Source organism: Citrus clementina, unplaced genomic scaffold, assembly GCF_000493195.1.
Source record: "Citrus clementina cultivar Clemenules unplaced genomic scaffold, Citrus_clementina_v1.0 scaffold_4, whole genome shotgun sequence".
Taxonomy (NCBI): Eukaryota; Viridiplantae; Streptophyta; class Magnoliopsida; order Sapindales; family Rutaceae; genus Citrus; species Citrus x clementina.
Genome location: NW_006262274.1, coordinates 13,877,274 through 13,902,118, shown reverse-complemented (window position 1 = coordinate 13,902,118; position 24,845 = coordinate 13,877,274). Strand labels below are relative to the sequence as shown.

Sequence of the window (24,845 nt, the reverse complement as noted above, 5' to 3'; positions counted from 1 at the left end):
TTTCTTTTAATTATAGTCTATCCATAATAGGTAAAAATAAAAAAAAATTTATTAATCAACATTGTAATTGATAAAATAAAATTATTAAATAAAAATTAAAAAAATATTTATATATAATGAAAATTGGTGTAAGGTGGAAAGTATAAAACTAAACCCTACTCCATTAAAAATTTGAAGATTATTTTTTCTCCATTCCTAAAAAATTATTTAAAATTCACCCCATTTGGATTAGAACCCTTTGGACATAACAGATTAATGTTAAAGTTCTACCCAATCCATATCACAATTATATTTTTTTATTATAAATTAATTTATAATTTCTTGTAATTAAAACTAAAGTATTAGTCATAATTATTTTTTTCTTTTATTTTTTGAGAAGATGAACATATACACAGTATTTCATTTATGAAATTTTATATAAATTTAAAATTTCAATAATATAAATGTATAAAATATTAATAAAAATATATTTCATAATATATATTAAAATCTTAATATTTTGACACGATTATTAAATGAATCATATTTAAATTGACCTAAATTTAACACCATACAAAACTAACACAATTCAAACACAGTTCAATGGCCCATTTTATCAGCTCTTGATGGGAACCACAGGTACGGGAGAGTTTTGATATCTAATTGATAAATGTCACGAGTTGTGATTGCTCTCTCCCTTGACATACACCATAATCATGCTAGAGGAATGAACATATCAATTAGAAGGAGAAATTACAACATTAAGTTTGGAAGCGTAATACATACATTTACAAAAACCAAAAAAGGGGGGGGGGGGGGGGGGGAATAATTTGTCTGTCTAAACCAATTGAGTAATGAAAAGATGAATTGCAAAATCAATTACACAATTATTTGGTCTAAGCATTCGGTTTCCTATAACATAATCTCTCATACAAGTAACTAATAACAGGCTCGCCTAATCATAGTTCTCTGGGTATCAAAGACCAGCTATGGTACCAAGTTTGATGTTGCTGAATGAAACAGGAAATAGCCAAGATTTTCAAGTGTGGAGAACTGGAAACTCATATAAAGAAAAAGAACATATATGCAATTAATAAAAAAAAAATCGGCACAAGCAACTTCTCTCATTCACAGAAAAGGAAAAAAAAAAAAATTGCAGAAAGAAAGCAGCAAACTCATCCAAAAAGAATCAAAATGGCCATCACGAAGACATCTCTGAATCTGTTGCAGGTTTGTGATTAGCAACTGTCGTAGAGGAGGGAAAGTCAATTTCTCTCCGAGATGCCTCCCAGAGTTGTTGTTCTATCCCCAACTTCCTCAGCTCCAATAAACCTCGCTCCACTGCCCCAAAACAGAAATTGCATGAAATGACATAAGTTACAGTAACACACCTATATGAGCCTACATTACGGGTAGCTAATGTTGCCGGTGGACTGTGTACTTATCTAAAAGATTGTGTCCTTATATGAAGGTCCTAATCCCAACATCCATGTCTACTGGTTGTGGTCATGATAATTTTAAGGACCATCTATATGATGTGAGACTGGAAACAATATAGACATGTAACATAGGACTTGAAACCTATAAAAGATTGTTACAAATCCTTGTTTAGATGCTATTGGCCCTCCATTCCATCTTACAAGTCACGCGTATATTGTTACAAATCTCACAGTGAGTATCAAAACCAGCCTGGCTAACTTGAGAATTTGCAACCATTCCTCTCATTTAATCCAACGATCAAGATTTAAAGTCAAAAGCTAACATTAAATGTTACCAACTTGACAACTCTATATTATTGAATTGAAGGGGACAAATGATAACTTAAAACTAGAGACAATTGTCCAACATCTTCCCTTCAAAAGGGGAATTAAAAGGAAAGAATTACAACTGTCCATCTACCTTATTTTAGAGGTGAGAATGGAGCTTCTTCTTCTTCTTATTATTAAGGGAAAAAAGGGAGGGAGGGGCGCGTTTAAAATTCTCACTCAGCAAGTCCAAAACCATTGAATTAAGAAGGATGATGGTTAAACATTAGTACACAACATTAGGTTTCTGTCCACTTAAATTCTTTGCCTTATAATAGGATATGGGATTTACAACTATCAATCCTAATTCAATGGTATAGAGAAGCTACTGATTTATTAATTTTTAATCAAAGAGATAGCAATATTTCTATTAATCACACTCCATGAAGCATAAGGAATGCTAACAAATCTCTCCACGTTAACAAACTGTGATATAGGTTTTTTAACCATCAGATCAATGTACTTTTAGCTGGAGAGACAATATCTAACACATGTTACTCTCACTAAGAATTATAAACTGCAACTATTACCATCAACAGCATCATGTGAAGTTGGAGACTGCCCGCTGCGACTAATCCAAAACTGTAACCGCTCTTCCGCTATATCCTCCTCCACACCATGCACTTTAGCTCTTCTCCAGAAATACGTCAGCCAAGCCTGAATAATTCAAGTTCTGAGAACAATGATATCTAACATATCAAGACATAATATAAACATTATCAACTAAACACACAGAAACAGACGCACATTCCCTAGATAACCAGATTAGCCATAATCCGTGCCTAAGTTATGGGCCTTGCAACAAATTTGCAAAAACACTCAAGCTTAGAAAATTAAAATTTTTGTCTGATGTTTTCTTTTCAATTTTTCAATTTCTTTTTTCTCTTCTACAGATGCCTATGGGAAGGGTTGGCCAAAAAAAGGAGATTGGTGTGGCAAATCAACTTCCACAGGACCAAAGATCTGACAAATGAGCATTTCTAGAAGAACATAATAACCACATACACTTGAGCCATTACACCAATGTGGACCTATGCATTCCCATGCATTTGGTAGCAGCAAGTTCAGAAAATGATATTGGGAGAAAGCATGGAATTTTAACTGAAGTATTAAATTTTCTTCCTTCAATAAATGAAGCAATTGCATCATAAGAAGGAAAAAAAGAAGTCAATCATTGGATTATGTGTAAAAGATACATAGCAGTTTCAATATTATATACAAGAAAATAGATCTAAAAGGTGGCTGACCTCTTTAAACAGAACATCTTCTGCCTCATCTTCACTTAATTCTGCAGGAGGAAAAAAGAAAATGCTAAAAACTAGATATAAAATTGCTAATTTTAGTTCATTCAAAGAACAACCGCATTAAGCCATTGGGTTACAATGGTGGGTTGGCACTCTCAATGTTGATGGCACCGGTACAAGCCCCATGAGGGCTCTTTATCCATTCCACAAATAAAAAGTGGGATAGTGGTAGAATGCTCCCCAATGTTGTTACTTGTCAGTGGAAGTAGATTTCCGGGCTAGTGTCTGTCAATTTCTGGGCTGCCTATATGTATGTAGAGACCTAGTTGACCCTAGACTGTAACCATTAAATTTTTTTTTTTTGGGGGGGGGGGGGGGTTCCAAAAAAAAGAAAATTCCTAATAAATCAAAACAAACTGGATGAAGGTAAAATTTTTGTTATGCCACATAAAACCCGTAGACAAGTAGAAATCAATCCTAGATCCATATAGTCTGATAAGGGCAGTAAAGTACAAAATTTCAGGCACAGAAAACCATGCCTAATATAACCATAGATTGCATCTCTCCAATTAGTTTTAATATCCATAGTTATAACTATAACAGTTGCAGATAAGAGTAAATTACTTACCAAATGCCTCTATAAACTTTGGATCACCTGGTGACTTGGAATCTGAAAATCAAAAAACAAGGTTAGGGCATGTGAAAGATGTTTTCCATGCAATAATTAGCCAATCCTTGGACCTCTAGTGAACACAAAAATGATGGAATACTTCAGAACTGAAATTGCATAGCCCTTGTGTGTGTGTTTAAAGGAAGTATAAAAAGTGTGTATCTTATGGATGAAACATGGAGGTACAAGATAGGACCAGATGTCTGGAGGCTTCCAAGTATTTTCATGACTTCATAATGCCAAGAAGCTATCACATCTTTCATTTTGAAGATTTTAAGTAAAAGCTAGACCGGACGGACAAGTGAAAAAATAAAAAAAGGGCAAAGAAAACATTTTATATGAATAGATCAAGGAATAGAGCTTAGCAGTAACGATCGAAGAAACAAAAAGGAACTTGTGAGTTATAGAGATTCAATACCAGAGATGGATTGCTGAACCATATTTGGTCTTCTTTGCTGAGCCAATGCAAGCACAACAGCATCTTCAACCTTGAAAACAGAATGTAAATTAGCTCAAAGATATAACCTAAAGAAAGAATGCTGTCGAACAGGAACTTAAAAAAAAATTCGAATTCACATACTCCAGAGAACAAACTTTCACATATTGCACATGCATGAATTTGTCTCAAACAATAATTTTTTCATGCACATTTAATAATTGAAGTACTCTCCAAAATATTCAACCAATGTATACACAAAAACAACGGAAACCTAATATCTACTGAAACGGTCCAGAAACAAGCAAAAAGATCAGTAAAGAGAGAAACCTTTAAAGAAGCTAATTCTCTCAAACCCATTTCGACTGAAAGCATAGTCTCAATATTTCCCTCTCCTGTTAGATCACTCAACTCCCGAGCATGTTTGCTCCTGTCTGGATCACCAGACGCTGCTCATCACACAAAATCATAAGTAAATGCAAGTTATCAAAAACTAAATAAAGATAAAATAACAGCAAATTTAATATGGAAACTAGCCTCTTTCCCAGGACTCCTCCCTGGCCTTTTGTCCAGCAGAAATGACAACTTCAAAGGGAAGAGGAGCTAAGGCTGACCAGAGTTCATGCTTTGACACTGCTATGTCGGCGCAAGTACCTATAAGAGCCAAAACCAATCACAGGAAAGAGCCAATTAGATTATGCATCTAACAAATAAAATAAAGGCACCCCGCACAAAGCCTTTTCATTAGGTATCAACAGCAAATCTAGTGTCAAGATAAAGCTTTTATGGAACCACCATAATTAAAGAATGGAAACACGAGTTCAACACAAAAAAAGGGAAAGAAATCAAAGGATTAAGAAAGTGGAAAGTAGAAAGATAAAGGAAAAGCGGAAATGAAAACATGGCAAAACTGCATTCTTCTAAAATTTATAGGAATTTATTTAATGTTCATGAAAATAATAGAAGCCGGCAATATCACTGGAATTATAGCAGAGGACATAGTCTTCATTTGTTTCATGAATGTGAAAAAAGTTTTCAACCAGACACATTTAAAGGGGTAATTTCATATTCAGGCTCCAGTAATAATATATATGCCAATGCTGCAGAAAATGAAAATGAAAAAGAAAAAAGACCAGAGAATGCAACTCATTTCATCTTTCAAATGAAAGAAGATTATAGCTAGTTTACTACCATGTTGTACAGCTAATCCCCAGTAGCGAGCAAGCCAACATCTCTTCAAGACAACTTCCTCCTAGAAGATAGACGCAGCATATGGTTAAGGCAGAAACGGCTAGAAATAAATCTCACTTCAGTTTCAATGAGCAAACCATTTCTTCCTGGGTCAATATCATTCTCTGTGTCATTGACTTTAGAGCTTTTGTTTCAGCTTCTGCTTCTCGTAATTGTTCCACAGCTGTGATAGCCTCCTCTTTGAAATTCTGATTCAAATAGACAAGGCATCGAATATTAGTCTATGCAAGAAACAACTCAACTAAAACACTATTCTTAGCATACTTCACCTCGATTTGTGTTCGAAGGGATGCAACCTCTTCATCTCTTCCATCAGTCCTTTGTTTTGCAGCTTTAAGAGCAGCCTGTACTAACATTTTGTTAGACAGTAGCTACTTGATTTAAAGAAAAAATAAAGACCAATTTCTTCAATACCCAGAAAAAAAGAAAGAAAGATCACACTGGGCCAAATCCTCCACACCCCCCCCCCTCCCGCGGAAAAAAAAGAACAACCCTCCACCACTGGCCGCATCCCCCGAATGCTACGGTAAACTAAGAATCTAAAACTGATAGAAAGGTCCAGGTAGATCAACTGGCAGAAACAGTCATGTAGTGGTCTAATCTAACGTACCTGAAGGAAATTAAAAATAAAAAACATAAAAAGAATAAAGTAACAGTTCCAACCCTTGCCAGAGTCATTTCTATGTTGCAGCTAATATAAAGCTACCAATTTACCTCTCTCTGACGCAGTGCTGCTTCCTTCCTGCAGTTAAAGTTTACAAAAATCATAACCAGAATATTCAATATCACAACAGAACAGGGAAAACTGCGTGTAGGCTTACCTGCTCAACAACTTGGCTTCCAGGGATACCCCTTCTCCAAGAGAGGCAACCTACGAGAATTAATTGTGAAAATGACTATTGGCGTATCATTACCAAGAGCACTTGGAAACTTGCAGGAATTTTGAAAGCTCTTTCATCAATTTAACCCAATTAAGTGCTAAAATCCAAATGCTTGAGGAAACTTAGTTCAATTGACCCAGAAAGAAAGATGGGATAAACACTATCTTGATACACAATTATTTTTGTAAGTTCAAACATGGAAAACAAACACCAGCAGACCAACAATAACATAAATAGCTACATAGGTTTAAATGCAACTAATTTTAATATATGATGAATGTGCTGGGATGCAAATTGGACCATGACATGCCATGTCAAGGGAATTTGTACCAGTATGACTTGGAATTGATCAGCCAATGCGAGCCGTGAGCGGAATAGGCAATTTCAAACCCATCATGACAGCCAAAACTTATTTCTAACCTGGTTGGCTGTGGCCATTATTTACCAATGTGGGTATTAAGGCTACCGTCTTAAAAGGGCATGAGACCATTTTACCCTCATGATCTAAAATAATAGCTTGTTTGAGGGATAAATGCACCATCAAAACATCTCTATATACCCCAATCCTTCAATCGTATTCTTCACTCATAAATTCTTAAACTTGCAACTCTCATTCTCTCATTAGACAATTTGAGCACGCTGTGTATATTTAGCAACACATGTCACAACTTCCACATCTTATAATTTCAGGTCCTTTAAAGGTACCTTGAATATTGCCTATTGACTTCAGTTATTTGTTTGTTAATATATTATTTATCCTATCATAACTTATTAGTTCAATAAGCCACGTACTGATTATTAGTTGAAACACAATTGTTCTTCAACCTTTTATCTTTTGAATACAGATTAATGCAAAATAAATTTAACTTAGACAGAAACAAAAAAAGAATAAACACAAAAATGAAAAAAAGGAAAAGAAAGAGTATGTCAGGAGTGCTGCAAGTGCACAAGTCATAACCAATAAATTGCTAACATTTTCCTTGTGCCAGCGCAGCTATGCATGAATTAGAGCTTTATAAGGATGGAAACTAACCTGTTTCTCAAGCTCCCTCGCCCTGGCCACAGATTCCTCGCGTCTTTCTTCAGCGCGGCGAAGCTAAAAAGTATTGCTTAGGCATAAATCTCATGCGTAAAGTAGAATATGGGCAAAGAAACAATGTCATTTATGGTTAGGGTGGAGCTCACCTTGTCCAGTAGAATCTCATTCTCTTCTTGTACCATGTCAAGCTGCAATTTATCACAATAATTAGCTTCAAGCTTACTGCTTTAAAACATAAATTTCAAATTTTTAAAAGTAATGTTAGAAATTGTTGTAAACAGCCCATAGCTTGGACCAATAGATTATGAGGTTATATGCATCAATTAACAAGAAAGAATTTGATCAGTGAAAGTGACATACTTCATCACGGAGAGCAGAAGCTTCACGCTGATCTCCTGCATCTTGAGAATTGAGTTGTGGAATCTCTGGAGGAAACCTAAAACAATTAACAATAATGAATTTCAAGAAATCAGGAGTTTATAATCAGCTGTGCCGAAAACACCCCGCAACTGAACCCTACCAACACCTCATTCCTTTAAAAGGTGCAAAGAACAATACGTTAACACCTTCTTCCATACAAGAAAGATGGACATAAACATATATCGGCTGTTTAGGAGTTCTTTCATGATATTTGGAAGAATAAATGCACAAAATGACAGTGATTGATAATGGAATCCTACACCCAGTTACATTAACAAAGGAAAACCTCCTTGTTGTATGAATGATGAAACTATTATGAGATGATAATCATTTAGGAATGATGAGATTCTTATGACATTACAATCATTTAATAAATGCAATAACATTATCCACATGTTATGAGTGATCTGGTACATCAGAATATTACTTATGTACACACCCACCTTGTATATACACAAACCACAAATTATGAAACCATTTTTTTAACAATTACATTAATAGACTTATAATAATTAAGATTAAATATAGCCTACAAATTTAGTACATGTCCAAAATAATCTTAACCATCTAAAGTGCATTAATCTAACCATCCACAAATGATGTCATGATTTTGATTTTCCAAAAATAAAAATTCCCAATAACCCCAACCAATATACATATAACAATTACCTAATAAATGAATAACTAGAATAATAAGGACAGATAAGACAGGCAATGCAAATTCCTATTTGCTGCAAAAATGGTTCTACTTGACAAGATAAAAGTTCGATAACTAATAGCAAGCTAAAAGTTGCATGAAAATAAAGGCATAACAACATGAATTTCTGGGTCCAAAAACACTTGGGCAAAAACAACCCTCTGGCCTCCCTCGATAGTCTCTAACTTGATTCAGCTACTAAGTAAATCAAAATGAAACAGCCCATAATTCAGCAAAGCAAGTGGCATTAAATAAAATTCACAGTCAAACATTCATAATTCAACAGTACAACATTCATGTGCCGCAAATAAAACTCCAATCAGAATCTGAACTAGTCTAAGCTCACAAATCAGTACACACCTCTTAATTATCCTACTACTAGGAGGCTCGATAGGAGGTATGGCAACTGGAGTTCTAACAGACGGTTTACTTGGTGGCACCGACGGCGTCGTTCTAACAGACATCATTGATGGCCTTCCAGCTGACGTGGACCTCACTGTCGTTGTATGTTCTACTAAGGTCCGACCTAACTAATCAAAACACCAAATCATTCTAATCAGATCAAACACGACGAAGCCAATTAAGATCTCGAAACGACAGCGTTTAATAATATTACCGCAGGAGAGGGAGATCTATTAGTTCTAGTACTCGAAATCGCCGATAACGTAGTATTATTACTGCTTGTATTATTACTGCTTGTATTATTACTGCTACTACTGCGACTGCCTCTGGAAGAGAAAGTTGAGGTAGGAGCGAAGTGGAAGGTGAGATCGTCGTCGCGGTCGTCATCAACTTCATCGTCGTCGTTAGCTGCGGCACTCTGTGAGGCCATGACCTTAGCTAGGCGTTGCGCGGCGGCCTTCGCTGCGACGTTCTGGTTGCGCTTGATGGAGGAGACGGCAGGCTGGAGGCGCGACTGAGGGTGCGCCGGCGAGGAAGAGCCCGAACTGCTAGATCCACCGCTCCACTGCCGCCCGTACACCGGACTCCCTGCCCTCCGACGATCCATTTATATAACTGTAATTACAATTCTATTTACGCGTGTCTGGTGTTGTGGGGAAAATGGAGCGAGGAGTCTATGCGAGCTAGATCTTCTCGAGAAAATCGAGGATTTTGAGGAGTTTGAGTTGAGAGCGGCAGTACTATTTTGAAAGCGACGACGTCGTTTAGTTGTGGGTTGACCCCGTGCATGTTTCGCGGGAGAGATTGGGTGGAAATTGGGGGACCCATATGCTGCCGTCTGCTGATACGAATGTGTAGGAAAGTGCGCCGAGATTTTAGAATAATTATGTGATATTATGTCTACTTATGCTCCATTTAGAATTTATTTAATTAAAATTTTTATTAGTAAAAATTTTATTAAAAAAAATTTAGTGTATGTTTGTTATGACTCATTTAATGGGTATAAGTATTTATTTAATTTTATAAATTCTTATCATAATTTTTATTATTGTTTGATTTTTTTTAATAGAACTTTTAGAGCTTAAATAAGCTATTTTACCTCTATTAACAAAAACTCAAATTTTGAACTTTTAGGAGTAAATGTTGAAAAATATTTTTTAAATCTTAAAATATCTAAAATATCCTCTACTTATTTAACAATTTTATTTTATTATTTTCATAATATAATTTTAAAAAATTTGTCTATTAAAGTAATTTAATAATTTTTTAATAAAAACTCTTATTGACAACCAAACAACTAAAATTTTTTAGGTAAAGGCTCTATTGTCAAAAACTCTACTTGAATAAACTCTATTTGAAATGCTGTAACAAACAGAGCCTTAGTTATTTGGTTGTTAATAAGAGTTTTTATTAAAAAATTATGAAATTATTTTAATAGACAAGTTTTTCTAAAGTTATATTATGAAAAAAAATGAGGTAGTTAAATAAATATTGATTATTTTAGATATTTTGACATTTAAAAAAAGTTTTTCAACCTCTACTTCCAAAAATTCAAAATTTGAACTTTTGCTAATAGAGTTAAATGACTTATTTAAGATACGAAAACTCTATTAGAAAAATAATCAAACAACAAGAAAATTTATGATAAGCACTTATGTCCATTAAATAATGTGGCGTTTGTTTTTTTATCTGAAATCTGAATAGACCTGAATTAATCTGAATTCTGAATAGATCTGAATGTCTAAATCTGAATAATATGTTTGTTTTTTTGTCTTAATCTCAAAAAATAAATATTAAGTTGTTTGTTTTTTTCAACTTAAAAAGTTGAAAATATGTACTTTTATATTTGTATTCTTATTAAATTTGAATGTCAAATAAATAATAAATTAAATACTACAATATTTTAACATTTATAAGTAAAACTATGTTCAAGTGAATACATAATTATTTTAGAATTTTAATATATAAAATACCATAAATTTTAAATTTTATCGTATATAATATAAGAAAGAAAAAATAGAAATATTTTTATGTGAGGTAAATGTCTGAGTGAGTTTTGGGATAGACATGAAAAATAAATTATAAAGTATGGATATTTTTGACATTAGCAAGTAATTGACTTAATTCAGATTTCTCCATTAAGTTAAAAGTAAAAAAAATTGGCTTATTTTATTAAGTCAAAATTATCTAAAACGTCTAATTAAGTTATAAAAACAAACACTTCTAATTAACTTAATTAATTAAATTAAGTCACTTTAAGTCATTAAGTTAAAAAACAAACGCCACCTAAGTCATACCAAACAAACACCTAATTATGTGTATAATTATTTTAAAATATTATACAGTTATATTTAATTAAATTATGAAAGAAAATAAAAAAATTTAAGTACTTATGTTTCTTTACAAATCAAGCAGTGGAATGATCAAATATTAGTTCACGTCAATAACTGGAAGGAAATTATAGGTGCAAATCCTCCTCTTTATCACAGTATAAATACATTTTCAATGAATTGTTCAATTTTCTTAATTCAGCATTAAGAAGAAGAGAAGTAGAAGAAGTATTTTTTGCATTCGATAGGGAGCAATTAAAACTAAGGTTGGGGAAGCAAAATCAACTCCCCTATAAAAAACTTCCAAAACCATATAACAGTTACCATATGCGGGTCGAGTCGGGTTAATCCGCAATAGGCGGCCCATCCTTCCAACATCTCCCATTTGCACATGATGGGACGACGTCAAAATTGCAAAGTAGTGCATAAAAAAATAATGAACAACCACATATTTCCAGTCATACAGGTATATATGATGTGTGACCATTAACATATCCAAATACCTATTCGAGGAGCCAAAAAACATATCTCAATTGCTGACTGACCCAAGCAAGAGATGTCTTAATTGCAATCGTATGTAAGAGAATTTTAACGTATGTTCATTGTATCTTAAATTTAATTTACTTTAATACTTAAGCATACTAAATCATCTTGGTATCCAAAATTGCACAATCTCTTTATGTATTCACAATTGTAATACCCAATGTATGTTATACAATTGGTCAACCAATGAATCATATAAAAAGAAAAAATTAAATTTTCCTATCACACTTATGTCCATCAATCCAGGATAATCGCTTTCCTAGTCATGTTTCATAGACTCAATCATGTTAATGTCATAGATAACATGCTAAAGTAGCAGACACCAGTATGAGATCTCAAAAACATAGTTGATAGTCATAAAGATACTAGAAAGTCATATAGAACTTACATAATGAGGAAGAAGAGATTCTCTCATTTTCCATTTTGGTCAACAAGCGCGCGTGGTATGTACACGCACTACAGTGAATATTCTATTTTAGAGTGTGTGTCTCATTAATCTAATTTACTGTACAGATCTTAGTCCAGTCGCTCTTCAACGTCCAACTTAATTTCTTAAAATAAACGCTCTTTTTTAGTACCAAAATAAGATCTTACATATGGTTTCAATTAGGTCTTCATGATGGTGGGGTACATCATAGTCAGTCTATGAGAAATATCATTTATGACCTCATCTTGATTCTAGTCAAGGTAACAAAATTTATAGAATAGGCTTTTTTTTATTTGGCTCTTAAATGAATGCATTGTCTCATTATTCTACTTGTCTCATCTCAACTTGCTCCATGAGCAATCTTGACTTGACGACATACTCTCATATGTGTTTAATTATGCCTTTTACAAACTAAATTGAAATAAGAGAACTTTAAATATAATTGCATTTCAAAATAATTCATGTAACAGAGATGTTCACAAAAATATATACATCTTAACAATGTAAAATTACAATTTATGTAGCCCCAATAATCTAGCATGAGAGGCAAATATATCCCTCATTACAGCTTTGGTAAGTGGATTAGCTATCATGCTATGCGTAGATATATATATTGTATAACTACTTCTTTCTTCATGAAAATATCTCTTATAAAATTGTATTTAGTCTCAATGTGTTTCGATTTGTTGTGGTATTTGGCGCCCTTAGAGGAAAATATAGTAGCTTGATTGTCACAGTAGACCATTACTGAACTAGCATTACTAATATTAACCTCTAAGTCCTTCATAAATCTTTTAAGCTATACATCTTCATGCACTACTACAGAACATGCAATATACTCAGCTTCCATTGTCGATAAAGCTGTGCATGTTTGCTTTTTGTACTCCATGTAATTGCTCATCTGTTGAGCAAAAATACATATCCCGAGGTCAATTTGTGCTCATCCAGATCGCCACCCCAGTCGGCATCTGAATATCCAACAAGTCACAAACCACTTCCTTCATAGCATAAAGAATAACTTGCAGTGCTTTTGAGATATGCTAAAATCCTCTTGACAGTGCTTTAATGCGTTTGACCAAGATTAGACTGGTATCTACTCATCATTTCTGTAATATAAATGATATCATGCATTGTACATATCATGACATACATGGGACTTCCAATATCATTTGCGTATTGAACTCTGGCTATTATTTCTTTTTCTCGAGGAGTCTTGAGCACATATCAAGACTGAGAAATTGTCCTTTGGCTATTGGGGTATCGGCTTACAATCAGCTATGTTGAATCTTTTAAGGATTTTCTTAATGTAAAGCTCTTATGACAGTGCTAGAAGTTTCCTTGAACGATCCTTGAAAATTTTGACTATTAAGATATTAACTGCTTTGCCCATATCTTTCATGTCAAAATTTGAGTAAAACCAATCTTTAATAGTTTTGACAAACTGTTGGTCATTTCAAAGGCTATAGGTGTCCATGTGCAAGTGTACACAAAACTGATATACTGATAAGTATTCAGATCATCTCCGTAGGGATTGATATTATCAAATTTGCTACAGTAATCTTAATAGTGCAGTTTTGTTCTAATTAAAATAAGATAATTTATTAAATTAATGAACTAATTAAACTAAAAATACAATAAAGAAAACTCTCACATCAAACACAAGGATGTGACCAATGAGGAATGAGTAGTTGAGTGAATAAACTCACTCAATGGCTTTGACTATTTTTTCAATTACAGCATCATTGTTACAACATTTACTACAGCACTGGGCAACATCCCTCATGCATTCTCAGTTGTCGCCTGTTGGATATATTATACCTAACGCAACCTAACAATGACCAATTGTTATGCTAACATTAGATATAGTATTAAACGTTCTGGGTTCCATTTACCTTACAAGATGAATCCATATGTCCAGTTCTTCATTAATTTTAGATTAAGTATGGTTCTATTTAAAATGAAATTTACTCAACTTTGGAAACTCAATCTAAAACCAAGTATTATTTTAATTTGAGTCACTAAATTAGACTTTTTTAGACTCTTTTTTAAACTACTATCCACTAAATGAGTGGTCAGCTGAAATAGAGAATTGAAATAAATATAATTAAGATGAAATGTTATATCACATACAGAGCAATACACATATGTCAGTCAAACATCCATTAAGATCGTTTATCACTCAATTACAATCAAATTCAATTCATGATTTGTGATAGAACAATAAATAAAATTGTTATAGCAATCCAATACATTCCTATAATTAAATAAAAAATAAGAAAATAAAAAGAAAAACTGAAGTCTGCTTGCTCTTGGTGTGATCTTCACTGTTTCCTCTTTGAATCTTGTGTTACAGCCTTTAATCTATCTCTTAATTTATGTTTTCTTGTTGTTTTTTGTTAGTATTCTCCTTGGATGACATCTCTCTCATTTTTCTTTTCATGCGTGCTCTTTTTATAACTTAGGATTAGGGCAACCGAAAGTGTATGACGCATATTCTCTATTTTTGGAAATTTCATATCGCAATCTTTTAGTTATTACGTGCGAAATCCAGTTTGTCATTAAACCAGGACGGCTACAACATCTTTACTGTTCTACACTTGTTTCAACTTCTCTGTAGCCAAGTTCTTTCATAATCTCTACAAGTCTGTTGCAGCAACATTCTTTCCCTAAAGCTTGAGCTTTTCGGTCACCTACAACCATGCACTTAGTCTAAGTACAAAAATGATCTAAAACAAACTCAATTTATTAAAAATAAACTAAAATGATGCTCATGCAAAATGTAATTAAAATGCAATAAAAACTCATCATTTACTCCTTAAGTAATCTTAATTTAAGTCTAAAAGTGTTATGATAACTCTCATTTCATAAAGTTATCATAAACTCTTTACTATTCACAGCTGATAAATATCGTCGATGTACAAAGCAAATATCGCAAAATGTCTTTAGACTTCCTAATGTACACACAATGTTCTTCCTTAGCTATCCTAAAGTCCTAAGAAACTACATCTTGATGGAATTTAATATTCGATTTCTAGAGGAATGTTTAAACCCATAGACAGATCTTTTGAGTTTGCATGCCTTGCGCTTTTGGCCTTTAACAACAAAACCCTATAGTTATTGCCTATAAATTTCTTCCTTTAACTCTCCATTAAGACATACAGTGTTTATATCCATCTAATGTAATTAAAGGTCTAAAAGTGCAATGATAAATAAGATCAATCGTATAGAAGCAAACCTTACTATACGAGAAAAAGTTTGTCATAGTCTATGCCTTCCTTTTAAGTATAACCTTTAGTGACTAATCTTGTTTTATATCTCTCGATTGTCCCATCCACTTTACGCTTTATCTAAAGAACTTATTTATTTTCGATAGCTCTACGGTTAGGTGGAAGATCAACCAAGTACCAGACATGATTGACTTTCATAGACTCCATCTTTTTCTACGTTGCTTTCATCCACAAACCCCCAGCAGATGATGTAAGATCCTCGTTAAAAGTATTTAGCTCCTCATCATCGTATGAAGCAATCATAAAAGCTCTTCTCTCAATCTCAAAACAACGACGAGAAATTGGCCTATGACTACTCTTCTGAGTTGATTTTCCAATTTAAATCGAAGTGTTTGGTGTTTCATGTTGAGTGTTAGAAAATGTATATTTATAAAGGAGAAAATCATCATTTTACATTTCAAGTCTTACTAACAAGCGTACTTTTATGTATTTAAGGTTCTTGTGATTTAATTACGTGTGTTTTATTTTAATTAAGTATTTTAGAGGCATCATGGTCATTTTACAATGAACGAGAAATCAGACGGTAAAACGGACATCACTTTTGAACTCAGGACAGTCGAAAACCTTAGGGGGAGCATAAAAGGAAAAATGTCACTGTTCACATGTACGTATTGTCTATGTTACTGTTCACGACACTGTTTACATATACAGAACGATGATGTGGCATTGACCGATGACGTGGCATTGACCGATGATGTGGCATTGACTGATGAAGTGTCACGATTCCATTGGAGAAAATTCTTATGCACTGTTGATCGGTGACGTGATAGCATATTAGTGGACTAAAAATTACGCGTACGGTACATGCATATACACAGGATTATTTTCAACCAAACCGCGTCACTGTTCAAGCCAGTTGACTGTTCAAACTGCGTGGTCAAACCGTGTCATTGTTCAAACCGCGTGGTCAAACCGCGTACTGTTGACTGATGACGTGGCGCAATCCTGAGCGTCCAAACTGTTTTTAATTCGATGGCCATGATTTACTCAATGTATCTATAAAAAGGGGACCTGCCCCCTAATTTGACATCTCTGAATCTATTTTGGGCTCTATTTTCTGTAATTTCTTCTCCATCTTGTATTTTCTACGTATTTTAATAAATTTTCATTTTGCCCCTAGTTCAATTATGAGTAGCTAATTTTTTTTCAAGTTTGGGTTGAAGGTGAAGTCTCAACATGTGCCATAGGCTTTATTTGGTAAATTTATTTTCTCTTCCCCTATAATGTTTGTGGATGTTTTGACTTTTCGTTGACAAATAATAATAATCTTGTCTAGATACCGCCCTGGTTTCACCGGCTCCCTAGTACAAGGTTATTATTATTTGGCATGATAAACCCTTAGCACCATATTAATTAGAGTGTGGTTCATGAGGTGTAGATACCCCTCTCATGATTTAATTGACACTAATAAGGAATATTTAGCTCATGGTACATGTTGATGCGGATCCAGATACCCAAGCACTTCATTTCAATAGATTTCTCTTCAATTTATTCTCGCCATTTTAATTTAAATTTTAGCATATTCCAAATCATCTTTACTACAAATCCAATCACCCATTTAGAAAAATTAATTCTACATATAATTAAAATCCACCTCCTCGTGGGATCGACATTCATCACCATTGATCTATTTTACAATAAATTCGTGCACTTGCGAGTTCAATAAAATTTGCACAAGTTTTTGACGCCGTTGCCGGGGAGGTAAATTATTTTAATTTGTGGAATTAATTTTTGTAAATAATTTCTTTTAGTTATTTTCTTGTAATTTTTTATTCTTATTTAAAAAAAAGTGAATCTGCATTTAGAGGTAAGAATTTCTTTTCTTTTTCTCTTCTTTAAAATTCTGTAATTTAATTTTCAATTTATTTTTTTTGTAATTTTTTGTTTATCTTATTAATTTATTTTTAGTTAATTTATTTCACGTATTTTTTTAAGTGTTTTTTTTATAGAAAAGTTGTAACAACGTGATAAGGTTAGTACCGTAATTTCTCCTTCTTGTTTATTTTTATTAATTTTGTCCTTATTTTTTTGTATTCTTTGCATGCATGGTCGAAGAACATTATTACCTAATTTTGAGCCTATAGAACTTGAACTTAAAAAAATACTTCGTACACACAAACACGTTGTAATTAAAGGTAAAAGTGAAATAAATTTACAACAACAGCAAGCACCACCAGAGAGGCCATTTAAGGACTATTTCAGTCCCTTAGCTAATTTGAGCACATCATGCATAAGATACCCAAATGTAGCTGCTAGGAGTTTTGAACTAAAACCTAGTGTGCTAAATTGTCTCACAATATTCTATGGCTTAGAAAATGAGGACCCATATAATCATCTGAATGATTTTCATGCTGTTTGTCAAACTTTTAAATATGAGAATTTTTCAGACGATGATGTTAAACTTAGATTATTCCCATTTTCTTTAAAGGATAGAGTTCGTTCATGGTTAAATACTTTGCCTACTAATAGCATTACATCATGGGAACAAATGGTAACTAAATTTTTAAATAAATATTTCCCAGTGCATAAAACCAATACTATTCGCAGGGAAATTTTAGAGTTTATCCAGAGAGAAGGTGAGTAATTTTTCTAAATATGAGAGCGATTCAATGGGTTACTCTTGAAGTGTCTACATCATGGGTACGAGAAATGACCCCAATGCCAGTACTTTTTGGGGGGATTATTGCCACATGTGCAAGAATGACTAATAGCAACAAGTGAAGGAGAGCTAATGTCAAAAAGTGCATCAGAGATATGGGAATTCTTCCAACGACAAGCGGATAATTCCCAACAACGGAGTCGATCGCTTAGGAACACTAAAAGAATTAAGGAGTAAATGAGGTTCACATTGGTGAGTCAAGTTCAGAAATTAAAGAAGTCAAAACGATAATTGAAGGTCTTTATTGACAAATAGCATCGTTAACGATTGTTAAATCAACAGAACCACATGACCATGACTCATACTCAGATCAAGCCAATGTCATAGGTGTAATGAGAAAACCATCAAATTACAACCCATACTCCAACACATATAACACTGGATGGAGAGACCACCACAATTTTTCATGGTCTCAAGGATTCCAACAGAATGGACCAGCTGCTCCAGCTCCACCAATGTAACCAATTCCTCAAATTCCTCAAGCCTCTCAGGCTACCATTTAGACCATACAATCAGAACCATAACTACTCTCAACCCAAGCCATGAGAGCGATTTAATGGACTACTCTTAAAGTGTCCACATCATGGGTACAAGAAATGACACCAATGCCAATACTTTGTGGAGGGATTACTGCCACATGTGCAAGAATGGCTAATGGCAACAAGTAGAGGAGAGCTAATGTCAAAAAGTACATAAGAGATTTGGGAATTCTTCCAGCGACAAATGAATAATTCCCAACAACAGAGTTGATAACTCAGGAATACTAGAAGCATTAAGGGAGTGATTGAGGTTCACATTGGCGAATTAAGTTTAGAAATTAAAGAAGTCAAAGCGATAATTGAAGGTCTCTATCAACAAATAACATCGTTATCGACTGCTAAATCAACAGAGCTACATGACCATGACTCATACTCAGATCAATCTAATGCCATAGGTGTAATGAGAAAACCATCAAATTACAACCCATACTCCAATACATATAACCCTAGATGGAGAGACCACCCTAATTTTTCATGGTCTCAAGGATTCCAACAGAATAGACCAGCAACTCCAGCTCCACCAATGCAACCAATTCCCCAAGTTCGTCAAGCCTCTTAGCCCCCATTTAGACCATACAATCTGAATCAGAACTACTCTCAACCCAGACCATGGGAGGATTCACTCTAGAATTTTAAAAATGTTACCCACTCCATGATTGAACAACATAATCGCGCTATTGATGAAATACGAAATGAGATGAGAGTAGGCTTCAACTCACAAGCCCAATCAGTTTCAAGCCTTGAGAAGATAGTGGGACAACTTGCTTCTTCAGTTCAGACTTTGGTAATGACTGTTGAGAAATGCAAGTTTCTAAGTCAACCAGTGCCTAATTCTAAAGCAGTGCATGAAGTAAGCACCAGTTTACCACAACATCACGAAGAGGTCAAAGCCGTCATGACCTTGCGAAAAGGGAAAGAAGTCGACAACAAAGTAGAGATGTCGGTGATGAAAACAAAGCAAATTGTACCTGTGAATGTTAAGGACTCACAATCAGAGGAGAAAGAAGAAACTAACCCACGAGAATATGTTCCCAAAGCTCTATTTCCTCAGAGGTTAACTAAAGGAAAGAAGAGAAAATCCACAGGTGAGATTCTTGAAATCTTCAAACAGGTAAGTGTTAACATCCCTTTGCTTGATGCTATAAAATAAGTGTCATCTTATGTCAAGTTTCATAAAGACCTTTGTACTAAAAAGAGAAACATTTACATTCAAAAGAAGACATTTTTGACAGAAAACGTTAGTTCTATACTCCAATACAAAATTCCTCTAAAATACAAAGACCCAGGTTCCCCTACTATCTTATGTAGCATAGGCAATCACACTATTGAGAATGATTTGTTGGATTTAGGAGCTAGTGTAAATCTGTTGCCTTATTCAGTATTTGTGAAACTTGGACTGAGAGAATTACACCCAACTCCAGTGGTGTTACAACTTGCAGATCGGTCCACGAAAATACCTTGTGGTATTGTGGTGGACGTGCTTATCCAGGTAGACAAGTTTTATTTTTCTATTGATTTCATTGTAATTGACACTCAACCAATACAGGATTCAAGGAAGCACATCCCCATTATTCTAGGCCGACCTTTCTTGGCAACTACGGATGCTCACATTCAATGCAGGACTGAAAATATACAGTTGTCCTTTGGCAATATGACTATGGAGCTAAACATCTTCAACATTGCCAAACAACCTCACAATGCAGATGATGGAATTGTTGATGTGGATTTAATAGAAACAATAGTTGATAATACTTTTCTTTCAAACCTTAGTGATGATCCTTTACAAACATGTTTAACTCACTTTGGTTTGGATTTTGATATTGATAGATCAGTCGATGAGGTCAACGCTCTACTTGACTCAGCACCATCCATGGACACTAATAAATGGAAGTCAAGAGTTGAACAAATAGCACCATCAGAGAAGAAACTCATCCCATCATCAGAATCACCACCAAAACTCGAGCTCAAATAATTATCCAACACTTTGGAATATGCATTTTTAGGAGAAGAAAGTACTCTGCTGGTAATCATCTTATCATCCTTAAATGACGAACAAAAAAGTAAGTTATTGGATGTTCTAAAAGAGCACAAAGGAGTATTATGATGTACCATAGCAGACATCAAAAGTATAAACCCAGTAGACTGCATGCATTACATTCACTTTGATGAAAATGCTAAACTTACTAGGGAAATGCAACGTCGGTTAAATCTTAATATGAAAGAAGTTGTTAGAACTGAAGTTTTTAAGCTATTAGACGCATGTATCATTTACCCAATTTCTGATAGTTCATGGGTCAGTCCTATACAAGTTGTCCCCAAAAAGTCAGAAGTCACAGTAGTTATCAATGCTGATAATGAATTGATACCCACTAGAGTGACTACAGGATGGCGTGTATGCATTGATTATAGAAAGTTGAATTCTGTCACACGTAAAGACCATTTTCCTTTATCATTTATCGATCAAATGCTTGATAGATTAGCAGGCCATGAATTTTATTGCTTTCTAGATGGCTACTCAGGATATAATCAGATTCCCATAGCACCAAAAGATCAAGATAAGACCACTTTCACTTGCCCTTTTGGCACTTTTGCATACATGAGGATACCATTTGGATTATGTAATGCACCTGCTACATTTCAACGATGCATGTTAAGCATTTTTTCTGATACGGTTGAACGATTCCTTGAAGTCTTTATGAATGACTTTTCTATTTTTGGTGACTCGTTTGATCAATGTTTACATCATCTAACACTAGTTCTGCAGAGATGTATTGAGAAGAACTTAGTCTTAAATTAGGAGAAGTGCCATTTTATGGTAAAACAAGGTATTGTTCTCAGTCACATCATTTCGAGCAAAGGTATTGAGGTTGACAAAGCAAAGGTGGATCTCATTTCCAATCTTCATCCACTTAAAACAGTTAGAGAAGTAAGATCTTTCCTTGGGCATGTTGGTGTTTATAGACGTTTCATTAAAGATTTTAGCAAAATTTCTAGACCTTTATGCAATCTACTTGCTAAGGATGTACCTTTTATCTTTAATGATTTATGTCTTGTGGCATTTGAAAAATTAAAGCAGTTGTTGACATCATCGTCCATCATTCAGCCTCCAAATTGGAGCTTACCATTCGAGCTCATGTGTGATGCATCTGATTATGTAGTAGGAGCAGTATTAGGACAAAGAGTTGATTGAATTTTTCATGTTATTTACTATATTAGTATGACATTGAATAATGCACAATTGAACTATTCAACTATTGAAAAAGAAATGCTAGCAGTAGTGTTTGCATTAGAGAAATTTCGATCTTATCTCATTGGTTATAAAATAATTGTATTCACAGATCATGCTGCTCTTAAATATCTTCTCACAAAGAAAGATACAAAAGCGAAACTAATTCGGTTGGTGTTACTTTTACAGGAATTCGACTTGGAATTTAAAGATAAGAAAGACACATAAAATGTTGTGGCTGACCATCTCTTTCGTTTCCATTTTGACATAATTACATAACCATTAACATTGAATGAGTCTTTTCCAGATGAACAATTGATGAGTGTGGAAGTATTACCATGGTATGCTGACATCGTTAATTATCTTGTTACAGGTCAACTTCCAGAGCATTGGACCAAGCAAGACAAGGCTAAATTTTTTGCAGAAATAAAGAAATTCTTTTGGGATGACCCGTGTTTGTTCAAGTATTGTGCAGATCAAATTGTTAGACGATGTGTCCCAGAAAATGAAATTCAGAATATTCTTTCATTCTGCCATGAACAAACTTGTGGAGGCCATTTCAGTGCTAAGAAAACAACAACTAAAGTTTTACAATGTGGTTTCTATTGGCCAACTATATTTCGAGACGCTTACACTTTCTGTTCTTCGTGTGATAGATGTCAACGAATGAGGAGCATTACACAAAGGAACATGATGCCACTAAATCCAATTTTAGTAGTTGCGATTTTTGACGTATGGGGTATCGACTTCATAGGACCCTTTCCCCATTCTTTTGGCCATTAATACATATCGGTTGCTGTTGACTACGTATCGAAATGGGTAAAAGCAATTTCATGCAGAACCAATGATCACAAGGTGGTGATAGGATTTTTGAAAATCAACATTATTTCACGCTTTGAATTCCCTCGAGCAATAATCAATGATGGTGGTGCCCAATTTTGTAACAAAGCATTTAAAGCTCTTTTGACAAAGTATTCCATCACTCACAAAGTGACGATCCCATATCATCCGCAAACCAATGGCCAAGTTGAGATCTCCAATCGAGAAATAAAGCACATATTAGAAAAGACGATGAGGCCAGATAGAAAAGATTGGTCATTAAGACTCGATGATGCATTATGGCATATAGAGCAGCTTTCAAGACTCTGATTGGGATGTCACCCTACAGGCTAGTGTATGAAAAAGCTTGCCACCTACCTGTGGAACTCGAGCATCGTGCATATTGGACCATCAAGAAATTCAACTTTGACATGCAGCAAGCTAGCTTAGAAAGAATATTACAATTGGCAGAACTTGAAGAAATTCGCAATGATGCATACGAAAATGCCAAAATTTACAAGCAGCGAATGGAAGTCTTTCATGACAAACAAATTATCAGAAAATCTTTGACTCCAGGTCAGAAAGTGCTTTTATTTAATTCTCGCTTGCACCTATTCCCAGGTAAGTTACGCTTTCGATGGTCTGGCCCCTTTATTGTTCATACTGTTTTTCCACATGGGGTAATTGAAATTAAGGACTCAAAGAACGGTGTCACGTTTAAAGTTAATAGTCAAATATTAAAGCCATATCTAGAGTACCAACCACATGGAGAGGACACCGAAATAAATTTGAGTGACTCACCAGATTTGAATTGAGTTTTTTTTTCTTTTCGGTGATTTGATTTTTTTTTATTATTCTTTTGCTAATTAAAATTATTTTTGCATAAGTGTGTTTGTTTAACCATTAAGTTTTCTCTTATCATTGTTAATCATGAGTGCCATAGCTAAACATTTCCTCCTGGACATTCTTAGACCACTTCAACGTGTAAAATTTCATCTCAAAAGGCAGATTCGATTTTGTAAAACACATCGTATTTGGGCTCTGCAACCACCAGAGTTAGTATCCTATGTTGATGATTTAGAAAGCCAACTCAGAGACATTGAGAGAAGTGTCTACAACATCTAGTTGGAGCTTGAGGTAAATTCAATAAGAGGACGATTGTAATTTTCTTTATGTGTTTTAGTTTGTTTTTCTTTGTTTGTGTACTTTAGTTTGTTACCCCGGTGAAGTGGCGGATAACGGTACTCCCTAACAATCAAGTCGGTAACTTCAGTTTCCCATAATAACTGATATTCTGAGGCAAAGGTATGGACAAAAATGAGATTCTAGCGAAGCTTCACAATCGATTCCCTTCACTTCCTCAGAATGCCCTCCTTACAATCTATAAAGCTCAGTTCGAATGCATGCAATTGCTCATAAGGAATAACATACTTGATGACATCCGTTGGTTAATCCAGGCTAAAGTACGATTGGCAGGTGAGTTACCTCCAAAATTTATTGCACACATGCCTGGTTGTGGTACTCACAAATTATTTTTGAGAAGTATCCCAATGCCAGCTACTCCCAATAAACAATTTAAGAACATTTGTGTGCTTTCTGGATTTAACTATGGCAAACATAAAGAGTTCGTTGAAACAACCATAGATCTTGGTCGAAGTATAGCGGAGAGAAAATTACACTTGGTGTATGGAGGAGGTAACTGAGGGTTATCAAAATTGGTCTCAGTAGCTGCTTTTGTCAAAGGAAGCCAAGTGTTAGGCATCATTCTAAGAGCCCTAAAACCTTTGGGCAATTTGTCTGACTCACCGACTGGAGAAGAGTTAGTCGTCTCAAGTATGCAAGAAAGAATAACTGAAGTGCTTAATCATGCTGATGCTTTTATTTTCTTATCAGGAGATCTTGCAACTCTAGAGGCACTTATCACATTAGCATCTTGGGCCCATCTGCACATTCACCAGAAATCCATCGGTTTGTTAAATGTCAATAATTTTTATGATGACTTTATCGCATTTTTTAACCATACAATAAGAAACTATTTCATTCTTTCCACAGCGAAAAAACTTTTTATTTGTGCTCACACTGCTAATGAGTTACTTGATCTGTTACAAGCTTATAAACCAGAGTCAGACCCCAGGACCTTTGTGTTGGAGTCTCCAAATAATGACGGTAACAATAGCCGTAGTAAGAAGTA

General features: G+C 34.4%; 1 protein-coding gene across 2 annotated transcripts; it reads right to left on the bottom strand.

The window, feature by feature from the left end:
- Positions 1 to 826: 826 nt before the first annotated feature.
- LOC18044945 (coiled-coil domain-containing protein SCD2) lies at positions 827 to 9,674 on the bottom strand. 2 transcript variants are annotated; one of them, XM_006436875.2, is made up of 17 exons: positions 9,039 to 9,674; positions 8,783 to 8,952; positions 7,666 to 7,741; positions 7,452 to 7,493; positions 7,300 to 7,362; positions 6,207 to 6,256; positions 6,100 to 6,127; positions 5,655 to 5,729; positions 5,463 to 5,573; positions 5,326 to 5,386; positions 4,672 to 4,788; positions 4,465 to 4,583; positions 4,117 to 4,186; positions 3,657 to 3,698; positions 3,032 to 3,072; positions 2,315 to 2,441; positions 827 to 1,320 (listed from the first exon to the last, which is right to left on the bottom strand). In XM_006436875.2, the coding sequence occupies exons 1-17, from the start codon at positions 9,429 to 9,431 to the stop codon at positions 1,181 to 1,183; spliced, it is 1,725 nt and encodes a 574-aa protein (XP_006436938.1). In that variant the 5' UTR covers positions 9,432 to 9,674; the 3' UTR covers positions 827 to 1,180. The 2 variants fall into 2 exon arrangements, with proteins under 2 accessions (XP_006436938.1, XP_024041350.1); XM_024185582.1 differs by having other exon boundaries at positions 8,783 to 8,948; positions 9,039 to 9,127.
- Positions 9,675 to 24,845: the final 15,171 nt, after the last annotated feature.

Coding starts and splice junctions, on each gene's coding strand:
- LOC18044945 (XM_006436875.2), bottom strand. CDS start 9,431: ATGGATCGTCGGAGGGCAGGGAGTCCGGTGTACGGGCGGCAGTGGAGC. Junction 4,187..4,464: donor GAGAATTAGCTTCTTTAAAG/GTTTCTCTCTTT, acceptor TCTGTTTTCAAG/GTTGAAGATGCTGTTGTGCT. Junction 2,442..3,031: donor AAGATGTTCTGTTTAAAGAG/GTCAGCCACCTT, acceptor TGAATTATTCAG/GCTTGGCTGACGTATTTCTG.